The sequence below is a fragment of the Canis aureus genome, chromosome 29 (genome assembly GCF_053574225.1).
Source record: "Canis aureus isolate CA01 chromosome 29, VMU_Caureus_v.1.0, whole genome shotgun sequence".
In the NCBI taxonomy this organism is placed as follows: domain Eukaryota; kingdom Metazoa; phylum Chordata; class Mammalia; order Carnivora; family Canidae; genus Canis; species Canis aureus.
This window is the reverse complement of record NC_135639.1, coordinates 28,341,816-28,364,857: the sequence shown is the minus strand read 5'-3', so window position 1 is coordinate 28,364,857 and position 23,042 is coordinate 28,341,816. Positions and strand designations below refer to the sequence as shown.

The 23,042-nt window shown below is 36.2% G+C and overlaps 1 protein-coding gene across 6 annotated transcripts in view; it reads right to left on the bottom strand.

Annotated features, from left to right (window-relative positions):
• The window catches only part of CHUK (component of inhibitor of nuclear factor kappa B kinase complex), a 36,905-nt gene that overhangs the window by 12,918 nt on the left and 945 nt on the right, over nt 1-23,042 (bottom strand). For 5 of the 6 annotated variants that reach the window (XR_013368070.1, XR_013368071.1, XM_077877999.1 and 2 more), the window contains exons 2-14: nt 17,232-17,326; nt 14,631-14,745; nt 13,886-13,955; nt 12,521-12,609; nt 11,258-11,347; nt 11,004-11,128; nt 10,710-10,817; nt 10,003-10,138; nt 4,922-5,116; nt 3,635-3,737; nt 2,738-2,861; nt 2,178-2,329; nt 241-302 (exon numbers count right to left, since the gene is read on the bottom strand). Coding sequence is in view for 4 of the 6 variants with exons in the window: in XM_077877999.1 (XP_077734125.1) it covers nt 241-302; nt 2,178-2,329; nt 2,738-2,861; nt 3,635-3,737; nt 4,922-5,116; nt 10,003-10,138; nt 10,710-10,817; nt 11,004-11,128; nt 11,258-11,347; nt 12,521-12,609; nt 13,886-13,955; nt 14,631-14,745; nt 17,232-17,326 (1,464 nt within the window). In the remaining 2 variants the exon portion in view is untranslated. The remainder of the gene's footprint in view (nt 1-240; nt 303-2,177; nt 2,330-2,737; nt 2,862-3,634; nt 3,738-4,921; nt 5,117-10,002; nt 10,139-10,709; nt 10,818-11,003; nt 11,129-11,257; nt 11,348-12,520; nt 12,610-13,885; nt 13,956-14,630; nt 14,746-17,231; nt 17,327-23,042) is intronic. The other variant, XM_077877998.1, reaches the window with a different exon arrangement.

The following is a 23,042-nucleotide window of genomic DNA, read 5'->3' as shown; positions in this document are numbered from 1 at the left end:
ATAACCCTACTAAAAAGTGTAAGTCCACGTAATATGGAAACAAGTTTAGCAAGGTTTTAGTTTAATCTCTTTTGCTCAAAGCCCCTGTTTTTATCAACTCTACACATACAAAGCATCTACTAGATTTTTGTCTGATATTCAGGAGTAACATGAAAAACATTCTATATATTGAAACCAAAGACAACTTCTATGAGAGACCTCAGGAATTAATAAGCATATAGAGTGAGCTAGTGATTTTACCTCGGCATAGTGGATAGCCTTTTCTTCCATTTCCTTCCATGCTTTTAACATTTTTTCTGAGGCTAAAAAAAAAGTCTTAATTGGTTATCTCAGAAATAGCTATAGCCTTAATTACTGACCTATCCACTTCCTTGCCATATCATCATCAAAAATGGTGTTATAGATTGAACTGTCCCCCCAAAAAGCTTTGTTGAAGTCCTAATTCAGTACCTCAGAATGTGACCTTATTTGGAAATAGGGTCACTGCCAGTTGCAGTTAGCTAATTAAGATGAGATCATCCTGGAGTAGGGTGGATTAATCCAGTATGACTAGTTTTCTTATGAGAAACCCAAACACATGAAGAGAGAGCTCTATTTTGACGACAGAGGTATAGATTAAAGTGCTACAGCTGCAAGCCAAGGAGCTAAAGACTGTTGGCAAACCACGAGAACCTAGGAAGAAGCTAGGAAGTATTCTTCCCCACAGCTTTTAGGGGGTTCATGGACCCTGCCAACACCTTGATTTGGATTTTCAGCCTTTGGAACTGTGACACAGTTCTATGGTTTTATTTATTTATTTATTTATTTATTTATTTAAATTTCTGTGGCTTTAAGCCACCTAGTTTATAGTAACTTGCTACAGCACCCCTAAGAAACCAATATAAATAGTTTTCTCTTAAAAAATGAAAAAAAAAAAAAAGGAAAAGTAATACATGAACATGATTTTTTAAAAATCAAATACTATAAAAGGATATAAAAAGAAAAGACTCTCTCTTTGTCCCCTCCACTCTAAGGATCTTACTGTTAATCACTTGTTACATAGACACATACCCTTTTCCCTCATAAGTGAGACTATCTCTATATACTTTTCTCTCTGTTTTTTTTTAATACATCACTGCCATTAAAGACCCAAGTGATCTTTTAATATGAGTACACAGGTCTGTGTCATTCCTTTTTAACAGCTGATTAGTCAAAGATAATTTGGTGAAATAATTACAGTGTTCTGCCATTCATTAGAATGCTTATTATACAAAAATAGAAATAAAACATCAATCATAGAACCAGTCCTAATGGGTAAACTTACCCAATTGGATACTGCTGATCATTTATTCTGTTACACATACACTTTGCTTAAGACAAGTTATACGAATAGGATTTGTTTCCCAAAAAATAATTTGTTTTATGACAGAAAACAGAAATATTGGTGGTGACCCCTTCAGCTTATTATTTGAATTTTAAATCTGCATCTTACATTTCCTTAATACATCTGAAAGGAGAGAGCTTAGAGTCAAATATTGAAAACTGGAGGCTGTGTACCATACTAAAAAAGGGGGGGGGGGACTCCACAGTAGGTGGTTTGGAAGAAAAAACTCTGGAATTATTTGTATTATTATTTACAGTAAGATAAGTAGTTTAAGACTTCCCTGGTTAAGGAGACATCCCAATACAGACTTTGTATCTATTTTTTAAAAGATTGATTTACTTATTTGAGAGAGAGTGAGAGACACTGTGTACAGAGGGGAGGTATGAGAGAGAGAGGGAGAGAGTCTTAAGCAGACTCTATGCTGAGCACAGAGCCCCATGTGGGGCTTGATCTCAGGACCCTGAGATTATGACCTGAGCTGAAACCACGAGTCAAACAGAAACTGTGCTACCCAGGCGCCTCTATTTCAAAAATGAGACTTGAAAATCAAAAGTTCTTAAATTGCTTTTGAATTTTTCTGAAGCTAAACCATCCTAGTCCAATTATAGTTCAATTGTGGGGAAGTAAAGTTGCTAATATAAAGGTTAAAAGCAGCTACTATTCAGTACAAGCACTGTTTATGAGGTCTTGAGGCAACCTATCTCTTGCTCTAATGTTAATATAAATGAAACAATGGGCTGAGGCAAGAAGGCAAAACAGAAGATGGCTTCAAGAGATTCAACACTTCTTTCAAACATGTTACCCAAACACTCACATATCCCATAAGTCATCTGCTCACTGTATCTTTCCAAGTCAAGCTGAATGCTTTTGTGGAAAAACTCCAATTTAGCTTTCAGTTGCTGAGATGCTGAGATCAAAGTGTTCTTCATTTTTGTCAGGTTAGCGTTATATCTAAGAAGACTTAACCTAAACCATAGCAAAAAAAAAAAAAAAAAAAAAAAATTAGTATTTCAGAAACAGTGAACAAAAATTTAATAGCTTAAACTGCCATAAACCCAAAGCCTAAGCTTCTATTATCAATCTGTGAGAAATAGTTTAGACTAGAATCTAGTCTCTGAAGACTCCCTACCTGTGATATTCTAAGATAAAACAATCTTCTTATACTAGGACTGCTCAGGAACTACTCTCAAGCTGTTGCAATTGGATGGTTTCAGACCATTAGTAAGAATTCTTTAAGTCTGGTGAGAATATTATATTTCAGATTAGTCCAATATTTCAGTATTGCGTGGAATACTGATTAGTGAAAACAGCAAGATTAATTCTTGAACATTAATGCACATGACATTGCACCTGTAAACAACAGAATCCACTTACATTGCTGCTCTTTGTCCCTGAAAGAGCCTGCTATAGTCTTCTTTCAGCCCAGACACATAGTGCACTGCTTCAGCCCATACTTTACGCAGCTGTATAATTGGAAGCTGAATTTTGCTGTCCCGTACTATATGTAAAAAGATGGGGAAAAGAGGTGGGAAGTTACTTTTTATTTATTTACTTATTCATTTATTTATTTTAAAGATTTTATTTATTTATTCATGAGAGACACAGAAGAGACAGGCAGAGACATAGGCAGAGGGAGAAGCAGGTTCCATGCAGGAAGCCCGATGTTGGACTCGACCCCGGGACTCCAGAATCATGCCCTAAGTCAAAGGCAAATAGAACCTTAACCGCTGAGCCACCCAGGTGTCTCAATTTTTCTGTAAATTTAAAGCTGTTGTTTAAAAAAAACTAACAAAAAGGAAAGATTACATGATTTTAGCCCTTTGCCCAGTTTTGTTCTTGATTTTACAATATTATGCTTTAATTTTAGTTTTGGGTATACAGAAACTAATCACTTCTTCCAAAGAAAAGAGTAATTCTCACAGGATAAATGAAAACATTTGAACGTTAAGCAGTATTCATATAAAATGAAGTATCTGAACACGCTTACATAAAGCAACTAGAAAGCAGGCTTAATTAATAGTGGAGATTCATTCTTCTGTGAGAGCCTTATCCTGCAGAAAGTAAGTCTTCTTCCAAATGAGGGATCTAGAGATGACTTGAAATCTACTATTTCACCTTCCAATCTGTATAAATTCATTTCTCATCATAATTAAAAACCAGAAGTATGAGATACAGAACAGAAACACCAAAAGACCATTTCTACCAACCATATTAAGTCAAAATTGTATTATTTCAGTTTTAAACCTCAGTCAGTAAATGAGCTATACTTACCAATATAATTTACACAGTCAGATAAACTTCTGGAAGCAAATGGTCCTTCATATACAGTCTTACTTTTATCAAACAAATACACCATATAGCTATCACAGCCTCTCTGAAAAAGAAACAATTTTTAAAAATCCTTGAAAATACTAGGTTCTCTAAGTACTTGAACACATTTCCTAATGTGAAATGTAAATGAATAAGGTCAATGTTTATTCGCATACATCTTACAGATTCAAGGTCTAGATTACTATTTGGGAGAAATAAATAACTATAGGATGGATTAATGTGAAAAACAATCACCAGACCCCAAAAGGACAAAAGTACAAAGTCACAGCAACATATATCCATACAATGGGAATACTATTCAGTAATCAAAAGGAATAAAATTCTGATACATGCTAGGACATGAATGAACCTCCAAAACATGATGTTAAATGAAAGAAGTCAGACACAAGAGACTATAGACTGTATGATTCCATTTATATGAAGTGTTTAGAAAAGGCAAATTATAGAGACTGAAAGCAAAACAGTGATTCCCTGAAATGGAACAGAATGGAGATTAAGAGTTAGCAGACATGAAGGATCGTACTGACATGGAAATTTCTTTAAGCTGGCTTATAGTAATGACTGGTTTATAGTATAAGCCAAAAAAAATCACTGAGTTGCATGCACGAAATGGGTAAATTACATGATATATAAAATTTGCCTCAATAAAGTAAAACAACAACAACAACAAGAGTCATGAGCACAATATTTTACCATCCATCTATCCTCTTGCAGAATCTATGAGACTGCTGGTCTAATTTCAAGGTTTTAGGCTTTAAGTATAAAAGCGGGAAAAAGGGGTGGGGGGAACTGTCACCAAAGAGAAAGTCATACAAAGTTTAAAACATATCTTGTTCACCTTGTGAAGCAATGATAAAAATAATGAGTAGGATAAAATTAAAATAAGAATTGTAAGATGTGAACCACCCCCCACCAAGGGGATTCCAACTATGCATCCAAAAAAAAAAAAAAAAAAAATGCACAGCATGCAATCCTCCAAGCTAACAGAGTTCTTTTTTTTTTTTTTTTTTTTTTTTTTTTATTTATGATAGTCATACAGAGAGAGAGAGAGAGGCAGAGACACAGGCAGAAGGAGAAGCAGGCTCCATGCACCGGGAGCCCGATGTGGGACTCGATCCCGGGTCTCCAGGATCGCGCTCTGGGCCAAAGGCAGGCGCCAAACCGCTGCGCCACCCAGGGATCCCCTAACAGAGTTCTTATACTATAAGTATATTAAAATTCTCTTACTACTCCATCTAGAACACATTGAGAGGCCGGTTTCCGAGGATCCAGAGAAATTCCTGTCTCTGAAAGAAGCTCTTGAGAACCGGTATTTATTCCAGTTTCACGCTCAATACGAGACTGTAGTGAATGAAGACTTTCATCAGGTGGTAACAAAAAAGAAATTATCTTTGCAGAAGTCATATTTAGGATGTGTACTATCTGTATAAATAAGAAAAAAGAAATGATTATTGCTCATTTACCACATAAAAGATTCAGTGCTAGATACTAAAGGGAATATCTCTACACAAGGTTCAATCATTTTTCAAAGTGAGATCTCCTTCCATAATTACAAAATAACATTTTGAAAACTGAACAGTAGAGTTTACTTTTCTACAAAAGATGTTAGCTCCAAAGAATAAAGTTTCAAAATTACAGGGATGTACAATCTAGAAATAAAAATCCCAATTTAAAAACGCAACACTGGGCAGCCCGGGTGGCTCAGCGGTTTAGCGCTGCCTTCAGGATATTGATCCTCAGTTTCTGCGATCGCTAGTAGGGGCAGCTGTCATAGTATAAAATATGTCTAGGATGGGAAGAAATGGACGGTCTCAGTTGAAATACTGGTATTATAAACCCATGACAACTTCGATAATTCCCTTCTCTTCCTCTCACCTTTTTCAAGCATAAAGGTTAATACAGAAGGAAAGTTAATGCTTTACCTCTGTAATAAGCATTTCTAGCAGAAATAATTTTAATCTAACAATATACTATATTTAATTATTGTTTAATTGAATTTAAAGAAAAATGTAATTTTAATCATTTGCATATGCTAGTTAATATAATGTACTGGAGAAACATAGGTATTAACTTTATATGGTTTATCTAAGGACAGTAGAAGGAAGAGGATTTAAAATCATATAGTCTTCAAGAGACTTCTTAGGACTCTGGTTTCTCTCTTTGCCAAAATGGAGATTAGATCTAATTAACAGTATGTTATGTGAAAGCACTTTGTAGTTAGCATCTATTAGGGACTTCATAAGTGGGAATATTTCCTTCCAGGCCTATGATAAGTTTTTGAGAGTAAATAAGTGTTGCCTTTTAATTTTTATTATAATTTTTATTTATTTTCTATTTTTAAAAATTAATTAGTTAATTTTTTTAGAGAGGGAGAGGGAGAAAGAATCCCAGGCAGGCTCCATGCCCAGGCTCTTATAGCCTTGAGCTGGTGAACTGAGCTGAAATCAAGAGTTGGATGCTTAACTGACTGAGCCACCCAGGTGCCCTTAAGTGTTGCATTTTTATTTTTTTTTTTTAAAGATTTTATTTTATTTATGAGAGACACACACAGAGATATACACTTTTACACAGGGTTTATGTGAAACTAGGTAAGTAATCATGGAATCCCACAACCAAAGCTGAGCCATAAGAGAGCCAAAGAAATAGAGAGGAAATACAACTTACATTTATCCTTTTGTTCACTCAATTATTTAATGAGTGACTACTATGGTAAATATTCAATGTGTTATGGTGGTGGTGAGTATACAAATTAAATAACTTATGATCCTTGCCCTCCACAGGATAATGGCCAAATAGAAGATACAAAGAAATATTAAGGGAACTAAATACAAGGCAAAATGCTAAATGTACTATTATAATGAAAAGTATCATGCAGTTTCCTTTTCTTTTTCTTTTTTTAAGATTTATTTATTCATGAGAGACACAGATTGAGAAGAGAGGCAGAGATATAGGCAGAGGGAGAAGCAGGCTCCTCACAGGGAGCCCAATGCAGGACTTGATCCCGGATCCGGGGATCACGACCTGAGCCAAAGGCAGGCGCCCAACCGCTGAGCCACCCAGGCGTCCCTATCATGCAGTTTCCAAAGGAGTTTACATGGTGGAAGGAAAAGGGACGCTTTATAGAAGAGGCACTATGAGCTGAACTTTGGAAAGGAAGGAAGATTAGAATAAGGAAAAATTGAAAGAAGAAAGGTTCTTCTAGGTAGAAAATAAAGTAGGCAGAGGCACAGAGGTAGAAAGGGATGAGCATAACCAAAGAATATAAATAATCCAGGGGTACCTGGGTGGCTCAGTCAGTTGAGCACCTGAGTCTTGATTTCTGCTCAGGTCATGATCTCAGGGTCATGAGATTGAGCCCTGCATTGGGCTCCACCCTCAGCAGGCAGTCTGCTAGAGATTCTCTCTCTCTCTCTCTCTGTGCCCTTCCCCCTGCTCTCTCTCTCAAATAAATAAATCTTAAAAAAAAAAAGGAATATAAATAATCTGGTTCAAATGTACCTAGAATGATGCCCCCTTAGAGTATAATAAAAGATAAGGCTGCAAGTATAGGATGAAAGGAGACCAAGAGAAATACTGAATACTAAATGTAAGGGTTTGGACTTTATTCAATATGCAAAGAGGAACTATGTAAGGCCTTCTAAATTGAGAACCTGAGAAGCTCAGAATTGTTGGAACATTCAAAAGATAAACCTAAGAAAATAATTGGATACACAGTTGAAAAAGAAGGAATAGTCAGACAAGCCATCCCACCTAGATCACTGGAAAGATGACAGTGCAAGAGGCAGAGGAAATGCTGTAGGAGAGATTTAATAGAGCAAATGTGTTCAGTTTTTAAATTAAGTCTTGGGTGCCAGTGAAACCCCCGAGTATAGTTATATAGTAGCTACAAGAACTCTGCAGAAAAGTCACAACTGAGGAAATAAATTTGGAAGTTATCTATATTCAGCTTATAGGTAAAGTTCAACTGAAGAGATTACAAAGGAAAGGAAGAAAAAAGTAATATGGAAAAAGAGAAAACCAAGGAGAGCCACTTAGGGTATAGTTATACTTAGGAACATGAAAGATCAGGCAAAGAAAGAATAATTAAATACTTCTATATCACCATTATCTTCAGTGGCAAGTTCAGTATACATTTTTCAACTTTCCTATATATTTAAAGTTTTTTATAATACACAGTTGGAAAATCATGTAATCAGACTCTAAATTTTTTAAAAAGAAAGGGGTATTCTAGTAACTTTTTAAAATTTCTTTTTTAAATGAAAATCAGACACCATTCCCTTTTTGAACAACATAATAAACACCTTAGAAAATGTCCTATAATACAAATTGTTTTACAGTTCATGTTTCTGTGTTCATGATATTCCCATTTGTAAGTCTCTCTCCTTGCCTATTCCCCTGATTAAGTCTTACTTATCTTTCAAAATTTAGCTCTATTATCATTATCTCAGAAGCATCCCCAAGTTACTATGAATAGTACCCTATACATTCCTTATCCTGCACAGCCTCACAACAATATTGAGCCTTTAAAGAATATATTACCTACCGTACCTGAGCTAAAAATAGATAAATATATATTTGCCCCAGATTCACAGACAGGTAAAGAGTGGTTCTGCAAACTGAAGTCTACAGACCACAAAACATATAGGGAGGGCTCTTTCTCTATGCTCTCTAACGAGCACATCTCCACAAACCCCACAAAGTGGAAATGATGTTAAGATCACCATGACAAGTCTGAAAAAAATCTGGCATAAAAGACAAAAATTTTCAGGGGACACAAAGACCTAAAATGGATCACCAAATCCGCTGGGCTTATACACTAAGGAATGATTTATTCCTTGGCACAATAGAAGAAACCCAAATCAAGAAACCAGATAACTTTTCTGAGTTAGCGAAGAATAACATCAACATGGCCCCAAGTTCCTATTTACTAAAGTATACCAAGGTTACAGTAAAACCTTACATGATTATAATTTCTCATTTCAATTTTTTTTTTTTTTTTCAGAAAATAAAATTCAGCCCCACCCTCAACTAGCCTCCTCCTGCCTCCAGGATGGCCTTGGATGCTCACCACTGAGCCCTCACCACAGATTCTTCCAATTTTAGGAACCCTATCTACTCTAACCAATCAATAACTATGAAAAGATTGCAGATGAGAGTTGTTTCTGGGTATACAGCATAAAGGAGCCTCTCATTCATACCAGTGAATATTTACTGAGAACCTGATACATGGCCTGCTTTGTACAGCAGAACAGTGGGGTAGGGATAGCATGATGGTAGGGTGAGGGTGAACAATTGTTAATAAAAGTAGTAAGAACAATCCCAATATATTTTTTAACATTTTATTTATTTATTCATGAGAGACACAGAGAGAGAGAGAGAGAGAGAGAGAGAGAGAGAGACGCAGAGACACAGGCGGAGAGAGAAGCAGGCTCCATGCAGGGCACCCAATGCGGGACTCGATCCCTGGACTCCAGAATCACACCCTGGGCCAAAGGGAGGCGCTAAACCGCTGAGCCACCCAGGGATCCCCAAGAACAATCCCAATATTAAAGAAGACAACCTATACGGAGAGGCATGAGTGGAAGATGAGAAACATTTAGAAGATATAGTAAATATGATTAAATGACAAATTATGTCGCAGAAATTGTTCAGAGAAAAGGAGAGTTGAATATGTGCCAGTGTAGTTGAGGAGATACACAAATACAGAGATCATTCTGGGCAGAAGGACAGCGGCGTCAAAGCACAAAAATGGATAATGTGCTTGATGGTGTGAGGAGCAGTGACAAGTTGGTCCTAGAGAAGTAAGAGGTAAGAGAAGCAGGTCTGGGGCAAGTACTTGGTTGGGGTGGATCTGCATGAGAAAAGCTCCAAAAGGTAGGCAGATCAGTTTAGATTTGACTTGGGAGGCAAGAAGAACTATGTTGGTTTTTTGGACAGAAGAATAAAAAAGCATTTTCAGAAGATGAGATGGGTAGTTCATGCTGCATGAAAGAGGCATGAAAGCCAGGCAGGAAACTTCCTCAGCAAACCAAATCTGGTATGATTATACCTTAAATGAATGAGGTCTAATGGCACCAATACAAAGAAGGGGAAAATCTAAAAGATGTTTCATAAAAACAATCAACAAAGACCACTTAAAAGTAAAACTGAGACTTACTAAAGAAGCAAAAACGTATCAGCTCTAAAAATATAATTTTCTTTTCAAATAAGCATCAGAAAAGATCATTAAAATATGTTTATGTTTATTTTCCAAATAAATGTGTTAACTTCAATGCAAGTTTTATGAAGCAGAACACATTCAAACTAACCTTCAAATTGAGAATGTGATCCATTAATACAAAACATCTTGGTTGCTTCAAAGTAAGATCAACAGGTCCTCCTCTTTGCTGAGGATCCCAATTCAGCATCAACTGAAGCCAGTTTTCCATGGGTTCTACTATTAAACTAGAAAGCATACAAAAATAGAGTGAAAATCACTATATTCTAGTTTTCTTTCATTATTGTGAAAAGGGTAATTTTATAGGTTGTCCATGTCCTTTCTCATTACTCATCTGTATCATTTTGTATCTTACTTTCAAGTAATTCATGAAATGAAAGGGGACAAACTTTTTTCCAGAAAAAACAACCCAAAACCTACATATGTAAGTACTGGCAACTTCAATAGGTGAGTCCAGTTCTACTGTCCAAGGAACTCATTTACTTCAGTATCCCAGGAATCTTCTTGTAGCAGGAGTTCTTGTTTCCACTAGACCTGTGCTGTCCAATATAGCCCCCAGTCACAAGCAGCTATTTGCATTTATTAAATTAAAATTAATTAAAATTAAATAAAAGTTAAAATTGAGTTCTTCTCTTATACTACAATTTTTCAAGTGCTCAATGTGGCCATCACAGACATAAAACTTTTCATCATCACAGGAAGTTTTACTACACAATACTACTTGAAACAGACAATTCCACTGTTCTTTTATAATCCTAAAGAAACTGAGGTGAACTTTCTCAACTAAAATATACTTACCTACAAAGGCTATTTGGTTGAGGTAAATGGCTACTAAACCGAACTTCTCCTGTCATTTCTTCACATGCAAATATACACTTTGGATCCTTCTTCTTAATCTTCTCATGCCTATAAAACAAGTTACCTCAGTTGACAACTCATTCTCATACTCTTAAGATTTTTTTTTGCCATTTAATTTTATTCAACTATGCGTTTAAAAGGCAATTACACATACGAAGCGGGAAGAAAAAAAAAGCAGGTAACTGAAAATTTACATTACCATTAAGCACACCAAAGTTCTCTTCCATTTCTTACCAAGTAAATGGCTGCAGATGATGCAAAAAAGGCCTATATCCAGCAATACATTCAAACACCATGGTCCCAAAGCTCCAATAATCAACAGTGGCTGTATAAGGCTTATTCTCAAAGAGCTCTGGGGCCTTAAAAAGAAAAAAAAAAAAGCTTCAAACATCAACACTAGAAGAGAAGAGCTACTTTATTTTTGGACTACTATATTCATGACCTTCAGAAGTAAGAACATGAATTCAAAGAAACAATTAATGTCTCACCAGATACTGCAGTGTTCCCACAAAAGATGTACACAGACTTCCTTGATCAACATCTTTGGCATATCCTAGATCAATTATTTTATGCATAATCTGCAAAACAAGAAGTATTAAATGAGAAATTTGAAAAGGAAAGGCAACAATATCCTTAAAAGGCTCTGGAGAAGGTGGTGGGGAAGAGCTTGAGCTCTGGAATATCACAAACATACTTCAAGCCTGAGCTGCCCACTTATATGATCTTGATCAAGTTACTTAACTTCTCTCAGTTTCCTACATAATGATATTACTAATGATCTTTACTTCACAAAATTATTATTAGGATTCAATGAAATAATGAAAGAAAAGAATAACATAGTTCCTTTGATGCATGGTAAAAAATGTTAACAAAATTAAGTATAGACTATTAATTTTTATTTTGGCATATTCAGAATAAGACTGATCCATTAAACCAAAAGGGAAAGGTAAGGATGACTTCCAAAGTTGAGAAAGAATCATACCACTAAGTGAGTAAAGACCTATCTAACTTCAGGAATATCCTGAAGACTTTGGATACAAACGAAGCAGAAATAGTTGGTGCCAAGCATACATGAAAGGCTCTTAAGAAGCACCATCAGTTTTATCACCTCAACTGACCACCATCATCACTAACTAAAGACCACACAATCCAATTCAAGGTTCAGACTCTTGGCTTTACATCTTTATTGGAATGGAACTTGGGTGCTAGTCACAAGAAAACTGCTCAAATTATTCTGATAAATACAAGTATTCCAGGAGTCAATGCATAATTTCTGGTTCTTCTCAAGATGACTCATTTAAGAATCTGAGAAACCAAGGTTTTGAATTTTACTTATATATAGCACTTAGAATTTGAGGGAAGAGAATGAGGTTGTTCTTTCTTAAATAAGAAACATAGTTAAGTAAATATACTTAACCAAATCCAGTGTGTGTGTGTGTGTGTGTGTGTGTGTGTGTGTTGGATGTGCTTTGTAAGGGATTAACAAATTATTTTTATTCATTGTCTATTATCTCTACTAGATACTGTATTCAAAACCAGAAGTGCCCAAGATAGGGACAGTTCCTTCTCTAATGGAAACACTGTGTTAGAAGAGGAGACAAACATCTAAACACAAAACCACAGTTCAGTGAAATGAAGGCTGGGGAAGAAAAAGTATAAAATGCTATGGAAAGGCACCAGATTTCAAAGACTAATTATACCAGGGAATCTATATTCAATTGGCATGTAACAGTTCTTCAGGTTTTACCTACCTTTCCACCAACATCCTGAAGAACTATGTTTTCAGGTTTTAGATCACGATGTATTATTTTGTTTTCATGCAAATATCGGATCCCAGACCCTGAATAAAGTTTAAAATGTATTTTGAGGTAACAGAAACACTGAATTAAAAATAAATTCATCTCACATTTTGTACAGATCTTCTCTGATGTTCAAACTCTTTTTTTATTTAAGTAATCTCTACACCCAATGTAGGGCTTGAATTCACAACCCCAAAACCAAGCGTTGCATGCTCCTCCAACTGAGCCAGCCAGGCACCCCTCTGATGCTCCTATTTACACAGACCATCATAATTATATGATTAATGGTATTATACCAGTTAATAGTCTCTCCACAGAAAATCCAGTTAATATTAAACAAATACTGTAGAATTACATAAGTCCCCCTAGTTTTCCCTCCCACCTAAATCATCCTCTTCAATTAGACTTGACCTCCATGACCTAGAAAAAGAAACAAAATAAAAATATATAGGGAGGAAGGCCTGGGTGGCTAGTGGTTAGTGTCTGCCTTTATTTAGCTCAGGGTGTGATCCTGGGGTCCTGGGATCAAGTCCCACATCAGGCTGTCTGCATGGAGCTTGCTTCTCCCTCTGCCTGTGTCTCTGCTTCTCTCTCTCTGTGTCTCTCACGAATAAATAAATAAAATCTTTAAAAAAAAAAAAAGAAAAAATATATAGGGAAACATATTCTTGGCTTCTGAACTTCCAAGGGCCTAATTAAGGATTTTTCAGGAGTAATTTTTTTTTTCTTAAAAGATTTTATTTATTTATTCATGAGAGACACATGGAGAGAGGCAGAGACATAAGCAGAGGGAGAAGCAGGCTCCCTATAGGGAGCCCGATGAAGGACTTGATCCCAGGACCCTGGGATCACAACCTGAACCAAGGGTAGACATTTAACTACTGAGCCACCCAGGTGTCCCAGATTAATTCTTATTAAAAAGGAATTTAAAAAAAAAAAAAAAAAAAGGAATTTTATCCTACAAGTTGACTTGAGAACCTATAACCAAAAGATGCAACGTCACTGGTAAATAAAATTACTATGCTAGGCAGAGAAGAAGGGGGAGCAAAATTGAATAAGGTCATTTCACACCATTCTTTCTTAGCACTTAGAGCATCCATTAGTCAAAAAATGGTCTCCTGGCGAAAAACAAAAAAATAAAATATCCTAGTTTTAGCATCAACAAGAGTTAAATTTTTCTGATAATTTCTTATAGATGGTAAAAGTGTATGCTTTGTATAGTACATCAAAAATTCTTAATTCCCAAGTAGTATATAGATCCTTTTATAAACCAAAGGGGCACTAAATTATGATGGTATTTTCAAACTGATTACATACCTATATCACTCAGTAAAGAAAGTATCTGGCTTTCTTTAAGTCCACAGCAATTTTCTGGTTTATTGAGTAGCTGAAGAAAAAAAAAACAAAGAAATCTAAAAATGTATACTGCTAATACTGCTGGGCAGCAGTAGCAACACATTAATCACTATATACACTAAGAGAATATTCAAATAAGAAATAAGTCACAATTAAGAAAATGTAAGAAGGGAAAAATCACCAAAACCATACTGAGAATAAATTAATTTCATGACAAGACTTACACAGGTAGAGATAAAAGGGGAAAGTATGTGAAAGTGAAAAAGGTTGAAAACCTCACATATTTAAAAACAGCCCTACAGCAGATTTAAAATGACATGAGAAAGATTTGTGCTAGAAAAAAAAAATTGTTTTTTTTAAAAAACACAACTTCTTTATCAACATCTTAGACATGGATATTTTGGTCTAACACCATCAATCCACTCCCATCCTGCAAACACTATCACCTACCAAAAAATGCATATTCTAAATCAGGGGTAGCAAATGTTCCCAGTAAAGGGCCATACAGTAAATACTTTAGGCTTTGCAGGACACAAGTCTCTGTCATAATTACTCAACTCTGATGTTGTAGTAAAAAAACAGTCGTAAGAACAGGTTACAGGCCACAGTTTACTGAATTTTATTCTAGATCATCATATTAAATATGATTCAAGCATTGCTAAGGTTCATGATTTACTATCTCATCATCTCAACGCATCCACACTACCTTCCGGAGATCTCCTCCAGAACAGTATTCCATTGCTAGAAGAGGTACATCATTAATTAAAAAATTCAATTCCTCAGGTACATCACAGGCCTTTACAACATTGGCGTGGTTCAACCTAAAAGAAGGGGAACATCATAATCAAACATTTTTTTTCTAATGAAAAGATCCTGGGTTTGAAATGGTAGTTAATTGGGGGGCAGAGTGCGGAGAACGGCTGGCATTATTTATAATATTCTAATTTCTCATTCTCATTTATAATTAAGAATTAATAATTTTCAAAAATAAAATATAGATAAGGGCACCTGAGTGGCTTGGTCAGTTAAGCGTCTGCTTCTTGGTTTTGGCTCAGGTTATGATCTTGGGGTTAGAGGATCAAGTCCCGCATCAGGCTTAGCGGGGAATCTGCTTGGGATTCTCTCTCTAGCCTCTGCCCACTCCCTCTAAAATAAAGAAATCTTTAAAAATAAATAAAATAGATAAAAATATAGATAAATATAGATAAAAACACTATCACTATCACTACTATTACGTTTCTATGTGCCAAGCAGTACCTACTTTACATACTTTAACTCATTTACTAGTCACAATAATCCTACTATAGGTAAATTCATTAATAGTCTCAACACACTTCAGAAAACTGAAGCACAAATTGGTTAAGTAATATAGGATCACACAGCAAGGAGGTGGTCAAGTAAGGATTCAAATCTGACAGTGTGGCTCCAAAGTCTATATCATACTGGTTCTCCCACAATCACTTACAATGTCACCCAGAGATAATGTATTAAAATTTGGGCGTATTTCCTTCTAGCTTTAATCTGTACTTAAACACATTTTTAAATAAATGTTATATCTAACTACATACTAACTACATTTTCTAACATCTTTTTTTTAACTTAATGATACATCATCCCAGCCACTATCATCATCATCATATCATCATCTCACCATCATCATCATCAATGCAATGGATCTCAAAACTGGAATAGATTACCCAGTCCTAAGGGACCTAAGGAAACAGACTCTCCATGTGTAGGGCCTGAGTATTTATACAGTTAGCAAGGCTTCCTGGTGATTCTGTCACATAGCCAAGTTTGAGTACTTTAATAGTGAATTGAAAAAAGACCGTAGAGTCAGAAAGTACTTATTTCAAATCCAGACTCTATTAGCTAGCAGTTGTATGACTCTATTTTCACTTTGCTCTCTCTCTCTCAGATCATTCACTTTGGGGAAAGCTAGCTGCCACGTCATGAAAATATCCAAGCTTCCCTACACAGAGGCCCATATGATTAGCAACTGATACCTCTAGCCAACAGCCATATAAATGAGCTTGGAAATAGATACTCCAGCCCCATTCAAGTCTTTGGATGACTGCAGCTCCACTCAACATTTTGGGGTATTTCAAGACAGATCTCCTGCATCAGAATCACTAAGCTAGGTCACTCCCAAATTCCTAAGCCACAGAAATTGTGAGATACTAAATGTTTGTTGTTGTTGTTTTTAAATTTATTTAAGTTATCTTTACACCTAACATGGGGCTTGAATTCACAACTCCAAGATCAAGAGTCACATGCTGTTCTGAATGAGCCAGCCAGGTGCCCCTAAATGGTAGTTGTTTTAAGCCACTAAGTTTTGGGGTAATTTTGTATGAAGCAACACATACACTATTCAACAAAAGTAGGTAGGAGTAAAGAAATGAGAATAGTGGTTATATTTAACTAGAAAGTATAATGGAGGGCAGTCTGGGTGGCTCAGCGGTTTAGCGCTGCCTTCAGCCCAAGGTGTGATCCTGGAGTCCAGGGATCGAGTCCCACATCAGACTCCCTGCATGGAGCCTACTTCTCCCTCTGCCTCTGCCTCTGCCTCTGTGTGTGTGTGTGTGTGTGTGTGTGTGTGTGTGTGTCTCATGAATAAATAAATAAAATCTTTAAAAAAAAAAAAAAGAAAGTATAACTGATGAACATTGCCCAATATCCATAAGAAAAAGATTCTGTCCACAGAGAGCTGAGTTTGAGAATATCTAGCCGGCTTTTTTTAAAAAAAGAGTTTATTTATTTGAGAGAAAGAGTGAGCATGAGTTGGGGGAGGTCCAGAGGGAGAAGCAGACTCCCCACTGAGCAGGGAGCTTGATGCAGGGCTCAATCCCAGGACCCTGAGATCATGACCTAAGCTGAAGGCAGCTGCTTAACTGACTGAGCCACCCAAGTGCCCCCTTAGCTGTTTTTTTTTTTTTTTTAAAGATTTTATTTATTGATTCACAAGAAACACACAGAGACAGGCAGAGACATAGGTAGAGTGAGAAGCAGGCTTCCCGCAGGGAGCCCCATGTGGGACTTGATCCCAGAACTCTGGGATCATGCCCTGAGCCAAAGGCAGATGCTCAACTGCTGAGCCACCCAGATGTCCCCTTAACTGACTTTTAAAATTAAACCTAATCATAATGTGATGTTATTATTTAAAATAGAACATATATATATTTGATAAGAAAGAAAAAAACATGTTCCCCAAATATCCTGAGAAGAACAGATTCCTCCCCTCCTTTCTTATGATGACATCTGCCTGGGCTGCAGAACTGGGGAAATATAAGTCATCAAATACACTTACTTCTTCATGATCTGGATTTCATGACACCACCGTTCTCTGTTTTTGGTACTTAGTTCTAGGCGACATGATTTAATTGCTATTTTAACATCAAGTTCCTGCCAAAATAGAAAAACAGAGAAAAATATATTAATGAGGTTCTTGTGCAGATTTACTTGCTATAAAAGAAATGTCAACCTGAGGAAGCAAAACTCTTAACTTTACTAACTAAACAAATGTATCCACCACTCTCCTGAGACGTGCTTTTGCTGGGTAAATCATTAAGACTATTAAAGTAATGCTTCAAAAGTGATCTTCACCCCAGCTTCCATAATACGAAAAATCCACAGCAAATATCATACTCAATGGGGAAAAACTTGAGAGTTTTACCCCAAGATCAGGAATAAAACAAAGATGTCCACTCTCACTTTTATTCAACATAGTACTGGAAGCCCTAGCCACAGCAATCAAACCACAAAAAGAAATAAAAGGAATCCAAATTAGTAAGGAAGAAGTTAAACTTTTCAATATTTATAGATGACATGATACTATACGTAGAAAATCCTAAAGATTCCACAAAAAAAGACCTCGAATATCTGAAGCAATCTTGAAAAAGAAAAATAAAACTGGAGATATCACAATTCCAGACTTCAAGTTACATCAAAGCTGTAGTAATCAGAACAGTATGGTGGCACAAAAGTAGACAAATAGATCAATAGAACAGAAGAGAGAGCCCAGAAAAAAAAAAAAAAAACACAATTATATGTTCAACTAATCTATGACAAAGGAGGCAAGAATATGCAATGGGAAACAGATAGTCTCTTCAACAAATGATGTTGGGAAAACTGGACAGCTACATGCAAAGAATAAAACTGGATCACTTTCCTACACTATACACAAAAATTAACTCAAAAGGGGTTAAATACAGGGAGGTCAGCGCCCACCAGTCAACTGAGCATCTGATTCTTTGATTTTGCCTCAGGTCATGATCTCAAGGGTTGTGAGATCAAGCTCTTTTTTGGGCTCCATGTTGGGCATGAAGCCTGCTTAAAATTCTCTCTCTTCCTCTGACCTTCCCATCCACCCCCTTCCCCTGCTCATGCATGTATGATAGATAGATAGATAGATAGATAGATAGATAGATAGATAGATTCAAGACATCAATATGAGATCTGAAACCATAAAAATCCAGAAAAGAACACAGGCAGTAATTTCTCTGATATTAGCCATAGCAACATTTTTCTAGATATGTCTTCTGAGGAAAGGGAAATAAAAGCAGAAATACACCATTGGGACTACATCAAAATTAAAAGCTTCTGCACAGGGGCAGCGGGGTGGCTCAGTGGTTGAGAGTCTGCCTTTGGCTCAGGGCGTGATCCTGGGGTCCTGGAATCTAGTCCCGCACTGGGCTCCCTGCAGGGAGCCGGCTTCTCCTTTTGCCTATGTCTCTGCATCTCTTTCTCTGTGTCTCTCATGAATAAATAAATAAAATCTTTAAAAAAAAAAAAAGCTTCTGCACAGCAAAGGAAACAATCAGCAAACTAAAAGGCAACCACTGAATGGAAGAAGATATTTGGAAATGACGTATCTGGTAAAAGGTTAGTGTAAAAACTGATATAATTCAAAATCCAAAAAACAAGTAATCCAACTAAAAAATGGAAAGAAGACATGAATAGACAGTTTCCCAAAGAAGATACATAGATGGCCAACAGATAACATGAAAAGTTGCTCAACATCATTCATCATCAGGGAAATGCAAATCAAAACTACAATGAAATATCATCTCACACTCGTCAGAATGGCTAAAATAAACGCAATAAACAACAAGTTTGATGAGGATGTGGAGAAAAACCTTGTGCACTGTTGGTAGGAATGCAACTGGTGCAGCCACTGTGGGAAACAGTATAGAGGTACTGTGAAAAGTTAAAAAACAGAACTACCCTATGGTGAAGTAATCACACTACTGGGTATTTACCCCAAAACTACAAAAACACTAATTCAAAGGGACACAGAAATCTCTACGTTTACTGCAGCATTATTTACAATAGCAAAATTATGGAAGCAACCCCAAGTGTCCATCAATAGATGAATGGATAAAGATGTAGTATAAAATGGAATGTTATTCAGCCATAAAAAGGAATGAAACCTTGCCGTTTGCTACAACACAGATGGAGCTAGAGTATAATGCTAAATAAGTCAGCCAGAGAAAAACAAATACCAAGATCTCACTTGTATGTGGAATTTAAAAAACAAAACAAACAAGCAAAGAAAGAGACAGACAGACAGACAAAGCAAGAAACAGACTCTTAACTACAGTGAACAAACCAATGGTTACCAGAAAGGGAGGTAGGTGGGGAGATGGGTGAAATAGATGATGGGTATTAAAGTGTACACTTATAATAATGAGTAATATACAAAATTTTATACAATAAAATATTGAGTAATATACAATATAAGTATAATACAAAATATACAAAATTTTTGAATCACTATATTGTACACCTGAAGCTAATATAACACTGTATGTTTACCGGAATTAAAATAAAAAGCAATAACAAAAAAGAAAAAAGAAAGAGAGGGAAAAAATCTTGACAGTCAAATGCCCAAGATCAGACAGACACATTTTTTTCTCTCAGAGGAAATAAAATAAAAGACCTCTTGTATTAATATATTTAGAGCTGAGGATTTTTAGTAATACTTAAATGAACACTTCTTTATAGAATGAACCAAATCCCTTTTACTTTTTTTAGTGATTTAAAGAAATCACTAAATCACTGTCACCCTGGTTCATAGGTAACTAACAATTTTTGTTTAGAAATACTAAGAAAAGCTGTAAGTTATGAAAAGTGAGACTCTCAGGTTCCAGGTTGGCTTGAGAAGAAACAATCAATCAAAGTTCAAACATATCAAAGCACACAAGCAGAAAGTAACTGAGCCTGATCCCATTACAGGTCTCTTCAGAAAACTGTCTCCCACACAGAGCTAGAAAAATACAAAGACCAGTCTCCCCAACAAACCCCTTTTTAAGCTTAATGAAGACAGCTAACAAGGACCCCAGCCTTCAGTGTAACTAGAATGAAGATGATAATTCAGGGCTACCTGGCCTCACTAGCAAGAAATAGCTTCAATATAACCAAACCAACAACAACAAAAAACTCCAAAATGTGTTCCTAATCTTTACGTTTCAAATGACATTTAAAAAATCCTAACAATGGCCATATTTCTATTTCCATATCTATAAAATGAACTTAATAGCTCTGGTAATTTAGCCAATTCTGACCGAAATTAAATCCAACCTGATGCACATTACAGAAATAGCCAGATTCATCACATTCTGGCAACAGTAATAATGCAGCCCAGGAAGAGCAGTTAGGCCCAAAGAGGAAGAAAAAACAATATAGTATATAGATGAAGAAGCAAGACATTAATTTGTGTAGGAAATTCTAAATGAGAACAGAAGGATGATGAAGGGGAAAAAGAGATAATAAGACAGTCCATATACAAAGAAAGAAGAAAGGAATTAGAACACACTACAATCTAGCTTAAATATAGTCCTAACTCCCTTCAACCTTTCTTCCGTTTTGAGCAGGTACCTGGCTGTAGTTAGGTCCCATGTAAGCTTTTACCACCATGGAGACAATGTGGTACAACCACAAACAATAAGCTCTAAAAAATGGGAATATTCCAGAGACAGATGGTGGTGATTGTTGTCAACAATGTGAATGTACTTAATAACCACAGAACCCTACACTTAAAAATGGTAAATACTATCTATTTTACCAAAATAAAAAAACTGGAAAATACAAAGTTAAATTAGTTTCTTTACTAAAGAACTTCTCAGAGCTTTTAATATGCTAATATCACTTCTAATATGCTAATATCACTCTCCAAGTGAAACAATATTACATACAGAATTTACCCAATGTATTTGACTACAGTATCCTTTTTTCAAAGCATTTCACAGGACTAATTTTCCCAAACACACTTTGAGAAGTGCTACATTATTCCCTAGGAAGAATTCTTTGGTTATTTTTGCCACTCTATCATAGCAGCGGTTTGGCGCCTGCCTTTGGCCCAGGGCGCGATCCTGGAGACCCAGGATCGAATCCCACATCGGGCTCCCGGTGCATGGAGCCTGCTTCTCCCTCTGCCTGTGTCTCTGCCTCTCTCTCTCTCTCTCTCTCTCTGTGAGACTATCATAAATAAATAAAAATTAAAAAAAAAATTTATAAATATATTTGTTATATAGGTTACCACGCTGTACTTAAAGTGTTTTTGTGTCTACCTCTCCCACTAGACTTGAAATCTCCTTGAGGGCAGAAAATACGATTTTTGTTGACTGGGATACCATCAGCACCCATCCCAGCATAATAATCTGATAAATAAACCATCTCACATCCTTTTCTCTTCCTCATTGTGATTTAAGAGATATAGATAAAATACTGGGGACGTGGCTTCCACCAAAACACAAAGATCTTGAAAACTGTTAAGGGCAAATCCAAAGTCAGGCTTGGAAAAGTAATGAAACTATTTCCAAGTCTTAGAACAGAGTATTTCTTCTCTTTCCACTACAAGCCCCGTTGTCAAATGTTCCAATTTGAGGAAAGAACCAGTCTAGATACCTGGAAAGTTCCTGAGAGATTTCTAGGATTCTAGAGGAACCCAAATCTCTTCCATTTAATAAGTAATTAATTCCATGGAGACAGAAAGTAGAAAGGTGGTTGCCAGGGGGCAGGGGGAGGAGGAAATGGGGAGTTATTGTTTAATGAATACAGTTTCAGACTGGTAAAGTGAAAAAGTTCTAGAAATAGATGGTAGTAATGGTTGCATATCAATGTCAATGTACTTAATGCCACTGAACTGTACACTTAAAAATGGTTAAGATTGTAAATTTCACATTATATATACCTTATCACAATTTTTTTAAAAAATGATGTGTTGATCTATTTCCAACCAGTGACCAAGAAAAGCAGTCACAAAGCAAGCTACCAAGCATATATTTTTTTATGACCAGGCTAATGAACAGGCTTAGATAACAACACCAAAGGCAACATTTCACTGGAAGTACTTGGCTCCTTCTTTTCTCTTTAAGTGCCTTATGTACTCTCTGATGGTGAGAATTATTAAATTTACTACTTGTTTAGCTGTCAGAGTACTTAATGCCTTAGTCCTTCACCTCCCATTCTCCCTCTCTTCAAGATGTCCTCCCATGCTCTATCTAGAAAGCTGCTTCACAACATTTCTTCAGCTCCATCACTGACATTTGTCATTGTGACTGCCACACAAACATACCTATTTTTCCCAGGTATACTCCCATGCCCCTACCTCCCATCCTATATTATGGGCTCTCTACCCATACCCCTATTCCTTAAGATTCAAGCAAATCTTGAATTCATTTATTCCCTTTACAAGCCAATTGCATGTATTTGAATAATATTGTAATTGTTCATCTTGTCCCGTGTTTTTCACTCAGATTTATCTTTTACAAAACAGTCCTCCAAGGGCGCCACTTTTATCTTGACGTATCCTTTTTTAAGTTTAATTAATAATGGTAAAGAAGAAAACAAAATAATGGTAAAGAAGATGACAATAGCAACAACACAACAGCAGCAGGAACTAACACTTGAGGGCTTAACTTAGGCCAGGTATTGTACTTAGCTTTACCCATATTAACTTCTTTAACTTTCAAACAGACCTATGATGTATATAACTATCTTACACAAAATACAGATGACAAAAACAAAGGCAACACTGCAAAGATTATCAGTCAAGGGTTAATACCTCTAAAAGGTTTGTGAACATCCTTCAGGAGAGCATGAGCCCCCTCAAATGGCA